The 9,306-nt window shown below is 36.8% G+C and overlaps 1 protein-coding gene across 1 annotated transcript in view; it reads right to left on the bottom strand.

Annotated features, from left to right (window-relative positions):
• GPR158 (G protein-coupled receptor 158) overlaps positions 1 to 9,306 on the bottom strand; it is a gene marked incomplete at its 5' end in the record, with an annotated part of 20,790 nt that overhangs the window by 1,746 nt on the left and 9,738 nt on the right. Inside the window, 3 exons of the mRNA XM_010016215.1 lie at positions 480 to 626; positions 2,008 to 2,113; positions 6,319 to 6,457. Coding sequence (XP_010014517.1) covers positions 480 to 626; positions 2,008 to 2,113; positions 6,319 to 6,457 — 392 coding nt within the window. The remainder of the gene's footprint in view (positions 1 to 479; positions 627 to 2,007; positions 2,114 to 6,318; positions 6,458 to 9,306) is intronic.

Raw genomic sequence — 9,306 nt, 5'->3', positions numbered from 1 at the left:
ATGCTGTGCTGCTGAACTCTACAGCTAGTCTTTATTCTGGGAACATAAACTCTTTTATCATGTAAGGTAGGAATAAAGTACCTTTTCTGTTAATCGTGTGTTTTCTTAGTTTTATCTAGTTATGTACAGTTAAAGATACATTATGTACAAATGACTGGTCACACTGACACCACATATTGTTTGCACTTCAAGACAGTTCAAAGAGGCTATGTAAACTGATAAACAGCTCTTGCTGTGGATTCCACCTCCTTAGCCTCCAGTATGACTTTTACTACAATTAGTGATGCAGTGTCTCTTCACACTAGTGAATATTTTCCATGAGATTTTATGTGACCTGATACCACAATCACTGAGAGACCTAAGCTGGCCTGTTTCGGCTGATACATGCACAAAAATTCAAATTGATGCAATTCAGAATTTACTCATAGGAAAAAGTGTTGTTCTTGACAATAAATGCTATTTAAATTAATTATATATACCCGAATATCTTCAGGATCCAAACTATGTTCACTCCATGCTGAATTGATACTGCTGTTCAGATAGGATCCAGATCGACCCATGTCAAGCTCATCTTCATAAGCTTCTGTAGCTATATCATCTCTTGGGTTATTGCTTGAATGTGAAAACTGCAAAAAGTATTCATAAAAAGGATGTTGCCATCAATTCAAAAGTTTACTTCAGCATCATTGTAAGAGTTTACACCAACAGTTTCTATTGCACAATAATCCTTCTATGGAATTCATGTGAATTCCTGAACTCAAATCACAAGCTATCGGCATCACTGGCATAAGTAGTACAGAATATCAGTATTGTATGGAACAAACTCCTATTAGTAATGGCTTAACTTGATAAATTTTAGAGATTTTAATAAAAAACCCTCTCCCTGAACAGTTAATTTGGTGCTTATTTGAATCTCTTTAAAATTGCATTTAAATTAAGCTGGTATGGAAATAGTCTTTCAGCCAGTATTTCCAATTAGGCTTCTAAAGCCAGAAGACTGGATTTTATAGTCCATACAGTCCATACAGTTTAATAATCCTGCAAAAAGCAATTCTCCCATTTTAGATCCTGGCCCTGAAAAAGAAGAGATGTGGTGGCAAAAATAGGAAAAAAAAAAAAAGAAAGACCAGAAGGAAACAAATAAAAAAAGGAGACAAGTTAATTCCTCTCTTCCAAGTTTTAGCAAATGCTTGGTTCAAGAGCAGAGAGAGGCTGTCAGCTATTTTTTTAATTCACAGTGATTCACTCATCTGTAGTTACTATTGTCCACACAGTCGTCTGGCCTCAGGACTTTATGAATGGAACTAAACCTTGTGAATCTTCTCTTAATTTCCTGCATTAATTGCTGTGTTGGGAAAAAAGTTTGTGCAGGGTTACACAGATAATAAACTAAAAATGGAAATGCTGAATCTCTAGTTATGAGTCAGCTTCAGAAAGGTCAACACATTTTTTAGGTTAGTCTAGAAAGACATCTCTGAAGGTATGTAATAAAGTACATGAACATAAAATAGAAAATAAGAAGACTATTCTAAAGACCAGAAAAGTAATTTAAAATAAAACAAGGTTAGTCAGTATCAAGGCTCCATTGATGTGTCTCCTTGCTACGACTGTTTCCTGTATGTATATTTCACAGTTAACAGCATGCCCTATTCTGACACATAGGCAAAAGATAGGAGCAGCTTCATTAACCTGAAAATTTTACAACTTGAACCAAATACCTGAAAATAAGCATCATTAGGCAAGGCAGGATTCTTTCCTCTTTGTATTAATCACATCAAAATTTTAAGTACTTTAAACTCCTGGAATTTTGAAAGCTGAAAGAAAGAATCTTTGAAAATGTGTAAGAGCTTTTAAAATAAAAAAAAAAAAAACGCAGCATTTTAGGTGACATAGCCAAATTTTTTATCTTCATATTCTATCAGTTGCTAATTTTATGCAGAATTGCTTCTGCAGAACATTTATCTGCCTCAGTCTTGGAAAAAGAAAAAAATCAGGAGACTCAAATACCTTAGGGATCAGAAGTAGCCCAACAGTGACTGTCACAGTCAAGTGTGTGTGTGCAAAGAACAGCATCAGCATCCAGTCAGACTGAAGTCTCGAAGCAAGAATGAATCTGAAAATAGAATTCAAGGTTGCAATTCACTGCCTTTTCTCCAGTGCATTAGATTTAACATCTTTAATGTTCCTTAGGTTTCTTTTCATTGAAAAGCCAGACACAACTGGTTTTATTTTGTACTGCTTTCATACAGACTAAAAATGACATCCTCATGCTTTACCAATTGAAAACAACTCAGAAAAAAACAAAACAAAACAAAACCAACTAAACAAGCCAAAACAGAATATAAAAGAAACAACAGACCTTAAATGATATTGTTTATTCCATCTTTCTCACTCCATTTAGCTATCTTTTTGGATGGTTTATACTGTCACAGCTTCTTTGGCCTGAACTGAGTTATGGCAGCTTATATACATTAAGGATCTGAATGGGTGATTTTAGGTTAAGTAAGCACATGTACTATGATAAATTGCAGTGCAATTCATAAATACAGGATGCCCACAGATCACAGCTACAGAGTGCAGCTGATAAGCCATCAAAGAGAGAACCAGACTGAAATGCATTTTAGCAAGGAGCAGAGAAACGGTCTTGATTGCAGGATCACCCAGCCCAATGCTGTGGGCTCAAGAGCCTTGCAAATGCTAGGAAGTAAGTGGCTGAACCTCCCAAACCAAGCGATTCCTTGCTGAGCTTTCTCAAAGAGCAGTAGAACAAGCAGTGCAGTTAAAGCTAGCTGGAGCATGCTTGGCTTATCTGCTTTAGTAAGCTTCCAAAGATAGAAATGATAAGCAATGCAATGGATGAATGGATGTTCCACTGGCTTGTAATTTTCAGGTTTACAAAAATCATTCAGATAGATAGAAATGATATTTGCAACTTATCCAAGTCCACAGATGCATATTTTGCAGAAGCTTTTGTTAACAGAAATAGTTTGGCATGAAACACTGGCTTATATGCCCTAATAATACAGTCATCATTTCTCGTTTAATACTTTGTAAATTAAATGTTTCATGAACACAATAAAATATTATAATTATTTCTTGCAGAGGTGTTGGTGTTGAGGGGTGCAGGGATATGAGAAGACTCAGGCCTGAGGTTTAACTGAACACAACATGGGAGCTATTGAAGATGACATGAGAAACTGCTGGATGTAACAAACAACAGAGCAAAAAGTGAACAAAAGTTGCAGAGTTGCAGACAGTCCTGATAGCGGATGGCAAGATTTCATAGACGGTTAATGGGGAGTCATCTGAAACATGGCCAAACTTTATCGGTAATTGAAGGGAGCACTGGGGGCCTTTGGGGGAGTAGAACTTGAAAGGTCAGTGATACCAATGGAACCATATCAGTAAGAGCATGTAGGGCTGTAATTATCTAGGTAGTGGTATCATAAGTACCAAATCGGAGTACAGACGTAGCAGAACCGGGACAAATAGTAAAAATTAATGAGGGTGGGTTGTTTATCTGGGACAAGACAAGGACAGAGACAGAGGGGGACTAAGGTAGATAGGGGAAGAACAAGCATGGAAAGAACGGGGGATAAAAAGGGCTAGTGACATGAAAGCAAATAATCACCAACTATGCCCTGTAGCTGATCTCTGCATTATCTATCTTCTCATTAAATCCTTCTCCTAATGCCTGTGTGACCTCACTCTCTATGCTGTGCATGTGTGTATGTGCAATTCATAACCAAACTTCAGGCTGGACTAGCCAGCACACGGGAGACCCACTTTGGTTAGACCCAAGGTCTCAGCCTATGACAGGGCACAGGGCGCCAAACCTGGACATGGATATCAGATTGGTTTAAGGACTGTGCTCATATTCAAAGGACCTGTGAATGCAGTGTGATTGTGAACCTACACAGGGTGCGTGCTTCATCAGGGGACATGATCAGCTGCAGAGGAGGAACAGAACCAGGTTGTACTTGTTGGACCTACACTGGTCCATGTGGCCAGCCATGTGTTGTGTGTGACTGCACCAGTGGATGTGCTCCGTCTACCCAGGAAACAGCAGCAGCCAAGTCCACCAGGCAGAGAGACAGAGGGGAGAAAGCTTCCAGGTCCTGATGCCCACCAGGTTTGGTTAACCCTTATGACTCCAATCCTCAAATATTGTGAAGGCTTTTTGCTTGTTTTATGTGTGAAGCCTTGACTAAGGCATCCACGCTATATCCCTGAAAGCAAAACAGCATTTGTTGTAGCCCTTCAGACCTAGCAGAGATGGGGTTTCTATTTGAATGAGATTTTTTCCATATAAATTTTGCTTTCCTCAGTAATACAAGAGAAAGTGCCATGCAGGAATTTAATGCTATGCTGATCTGAAGATAATCAAGAATCCTCTGTTTCTCAAATGGGAATAATACTTTTAAAGGAAAACAAAATGCAAACAGTCCAAGGTTTTATTTAGAGCTCACATGAATCTTACATGAGCTTTGTGAGTTTTCAGACTGGATGGCTGCCTTGTAATATAGTAGGTGTCCTTCAGGGCTCCAGTGCTTTCAACTTTACAACAACTCATATATGTCATATAAATCTGAGTCTTACATTTCTGCCCTTTCGGCTACATCCAAAATTTGGTGGGGGAAGACAGAGGCAAAAAAGGAAACAAAAATAAAAAGTGAACTTCAAAGAGACTGGATTAAGACTTGTGTATACAGAAATGGACATAATCTCAGGATGGATCATGTATTTCCAGTGTGTTTTATTCATTCCTATCCATAAACAGTACATGATATTTCTTTAGCAAATTGTCATGTATCAGACCAAGTGCAAAGAATCAATACAAAATGTACTTTTTTAAATTATTTTAAAGAACAAGTTCAGCAGACCTCAGGCTGAAGGAACAGGATTCTTAATAGATAAACTGAAAGACCTAATCCTTTTGTGTCTCCTTCATAAGGCATGTATTAGTGTGCCACATTTTCCCCTTTTCCCCTCTCTTTAATCCAAGATTACTTTCACCCTGTCCTATTGTTAAAAGAAACTTTCAACCCACATCATAATAGCTCTCCAAATGTACTGAGATCTATCTTCTAACATGGCCCAGAATATGGTTTAGGAACATTAACGGGTGAAAATTTTGACTGAGAAGCTGTCATATTTGCTATCATCGATACAAAAGTATTGTAAGTGAATTTTCCATCTATCAGGAATGAAAAGAAAAATGCTTCTATCAAATACAGATTTTAAACATTATTTTTGAAGATGTTTGTATTATTTGTGGAGTAAAGAAGATCTCAAGAGCATGTGGATGTTGAGATGTGGGGTTAGGAGAAGTTGAAGGAAACAAAAAGTTGGAAGCCTGAAAAGTGCTGCGAAGTTTATACCAATGATAAGGGAAAAAGACACCTGGAGGGAATAGAGACGGAAAATTCACTTTGCTGCTGTTTACTCAGAAGAAAAAAAAAAAAAAAAGAAAGCAGAGACAAATGTGAGTTCCAAGACAGACCAAGGAACAGAGAAAAGTATTTGAAGACTGTCAGTGGAGCAATTAAGAAAAAAAGATCTTAGTAGATAAGGTCTGTCAGGAAGCAAAGCAAAGTGTGAGTATGTCACAGAAATTCATTAGGATATCTTACAGGATGAGATGAAATTCATGTTATCTTGCTATTTGGAATATTCTAGGATGAATTAATTTTTACAGGGTGCTCTGCAGGAAAGGCATATATAGTAATTTTCATAGATCTTTATTTATTTGTTACTACTCTAATAATTTACAAGCATGAAATGTAGAGCTCCTTATAAACTTCACAAGAAACACATGCTTTATATTTGTTATAGCATTGTATGCATACCAATTTTTTATATTGGCATATAAAACACTATGCTTCATGCACAAACCAGTATAATTATCTTAACATTCAGCTGCACCTTGCCAATCTGTTACACACCAGGAAAAGTTCATATAAACCAACATTCTTACCTGCTGTTTTCCTAGGGATACAAACCAGTGAGCAGTATGTAGGTGACTGAAGACAGACAGTAGTTTTGCTTTATCTAATTTATCATATATGCTGAACTTCGAGACAAGACCATATCAGCTAGCTATACTGGAAAAAAACCCTAATTATGCAATTAACAAGTTGATTGTACATATTCTTGAATCGTATGAGATCACTTTTAAGTTTAGTAATCACTTTATCTGCAGAATTAAATATTTATGACACCTTCCATTATGCATCCTAACCCATTCACCCATTTTAAGTTGCACGATATGAAACCTGAAAAATAAATAGTTAATTACTAGATCTACAGATCACTTGCCTAATTGTATGGAATATAGCAGAGATAATGAGCTCATTGTGAACTGCAACAGCCATATAACGTGGCTCATGAAATGCTGATGGGACTGTCCGCACTGCATAGCAGAGATAAACACCCCACAAGAGGAATAAAAATTCAGCTGTGAGAAGAACAAAAAGAAATAATTTGCAATTAGTTTTATAGATGAAAAAAGAAGGAAATTTGAAGTACTATAGTACCTTCTGTATGTGTGAGTATCTATGTAAAGACAATATATGCTTATACAAGTATATATATACACACATAGGCATTCAAACTCTTTCAGATACTGTCACTGTACATTATAGATTCGGTTTTAATTTTACAAACTTTTTCCAGATCAGGAAGTTTTGCATTCATGGTGTTTCAGTTTTTCAACTGACAAATTTAAGACAATGTGCAATAATGTCTTGCTTGCTTTTCAAATTGGTACTACAGAAGTTTGACATCACTTAGAATAATAAGTATTTTTATTTGTAGCTCTGGTTCTTGTTAAAGAGGCAGATACCAGTGCTAAAAGCTTTTAAAGACAACAGTTTCATTTCAAAGGTTTATAACTCAGATATAACTATATATTTTGGGTTTAAAAATATCCTCTGTTCAGTTAAGTCTGCTGGTGCCCATAATATGATGAGTCATTTCTGAGGGTCTAATATAATTATAACAAATGATGTATTTCTCTGTTAGGAGAAAAATGAGTAAAGGAAGAAAGGAGTAAGGGGTCAGGATCATCTTAAACCATCCTCTTAGAGCTAACTCATCTGCACCCAGCATTCCTCTGACTTCAGTTTCCACTGGACAGTCTGCTGTGCTTTGTTTTGATTATGATACAGTTGAAATTATTTCAAATCCATCTTGAAAAAACTGCACTTCCAGAAAAAAGCCCCACATCCAGGTATAAGTAGAGCTGGTGCCTGTCCCTCTTGCCTCGCAGTCTAGGTTGGAAGTGTTTGAGTGTTATCCAACAACATCCAGTTCCATGTTAGACCCCTGTAATACCAGAACTGCTCTAGACCAGCTTCAGAAATATTGTGTAATCCCTTTGTTACTCCTTCACTGCTTTTGTCTTGTTGAATTTTTTTCATAAAAAACACAGTCAAATGTAGTATAATAGAAAAGTAGTCCCTCTTCATGAATATTTTGTGCACAATATTATTAGACTGTAACTAGAACTGGTGACATCACCCAACTGTAGTGGATCAGCAAATCAGTACTGCTCAGGTTTGGATAAGGACACAAAGTCTTGTGAACCCTGCCATTAGCAACACATTGAAATAAAACATCTGCACCAGATATTTCATGAGACAGGTCCTCTGGTTCCTCTACTTTTAATAGTCCATAACTGCTGTAAATTACCAATACTGTATTGTTACAGCATTTAGAAACTTCTAATTTTGCTGTGAATCTCAGCTAAAATCCTAAGAGACAAGTCTGGATAAAGTGAAAATGAATTCAGTTACACAGATATCTCTGTGGTCTGACAAGAGTTCATTTTGAACTCTGAACAACACTTTGCCTGTTTCTTACTTCTACCAAAAATAGATGGCCTAGCTTTAAGACCATTATTTTTACTAGAACATATCCTACATAAACCTGTCAGTTTTCCCAGTTACATAAAACTAAACATCTGAAGACGCATAATCCACACATGCCACTATTTTTGTGTTCTTCCTCATCAAAACCCCAACAATAATAAACTTTTGGACTAAGTAATAGTTTGACTTGGGATCTTACTAAGTTTCAAAATGAAAAAAGCATGGTATGAATCTTCTGAAACTGTGTGCTGCCTCTTTTTTTTTTCTGAGCTCTACAAAAGCACGTATGCAGATACGTCCCTACTCCCCCCTGTCCCCCCCCGCCACTCACTGCTTGGGCAAACTACTTCCATTCCTAGATAATGAGCTATGCTACTAGTGAAGTCTATTAATCTGGTTTCATAAAAACGCCTACACAGGCATGACCTACCAAGTCATCTTGATCCTGAAGTCTTCTCTGAGCAAGTGAAATACAAATTTTGCTTCAATTAAATAAGATTAAAGGCTCCCTTACAAATGTTAGCAGTTTTGGGTTTTCTCTACAAGTACACATGCCTCACATATGCAGATTCATGGCACTGAAATGTACTGCCCTTCAAAGCACTGTAACTTACTGCTTTAATTGTATTGTATTGATTTAGAAGAAACTGAAAGGGGGAAAATGGTTAGCATTAGGTCACTAAAGCCAAATCACTGTATTTTACTGTCCTATGTTCTATGGAAGCTCTTCTTACTAATATGGTTCAGAACGTACTCCCCAGAACACGCCAGAGAGCCTATTTCCTCTCATTTTGCCTTACATCCAAAGTCTCCCTGTAGTAAAAAACCCAACATTATCAGCAGAACTGAAGAGATAAGCTAACTGTGAAATAACAGACATAGTCCACAAAACTGCCCATGGCTCATTCTTCTTTCTCTTCCTCAACTGAAGTGAGAAAAGCCTCAAGTCTCTTACTGATTGAAAAGATCAGTTACAAGTGCTAACCGAGGCCGCCAATTTGAAAAAGTTTGGCTTTAAAAGGGATAAAAATACACGTATAAAACTCCATATGCTGAAGGTATTCCTATTTGAACTAGAGTGTGGGCCAAATTTTGCTTATTTTTAGAAGAAAAAAATAAAATAGTCTCTAAGTTTGAACAATTAGAAGAATTTTTTTGTTGTTTTTGATCTGTTTTGGTTTTGGATACAGGTTTGTATATAGATACCTCAGACAGCAAATGAATGTGAAAAAGCCACACCTCCGTAAATAAAAACCAATTTCAATGAGCTGGGCTCATTTGAGCTCCAGATCAGTTTTCAGTTTCCCAATCATAGTTACAAGGAGTCCCCAAGACAAGAAGAGGACACTTCAAAGTACTACTGTCCTGGAGCATAACAGTAGTTTGCACCATTTAATGCATAATGCTTTTATAAAAGCTTTACATTTAGAGCAGA

The sequence above is a fragment of the Nestor notabilis genome, unplaced genomic scaffold (assembly GCF_000696875.1).
Source record: "Nestor notabilis isolate BGI_N333 unplaced genomic scaffold, ASM69687v1 scaffold36296, whole genome shotgun sequence".
Taxonomy (NCBI): Eukaryota; Metazoa; Chordata; class Aves; order Psittaciformes; family Psittacidae; genus Nestor; species Nestor notabilis.
Note: the sequence above shows the minus strand (reverse complement) of the source record. Positions and strands in the feature narration are given on the sequence as shown.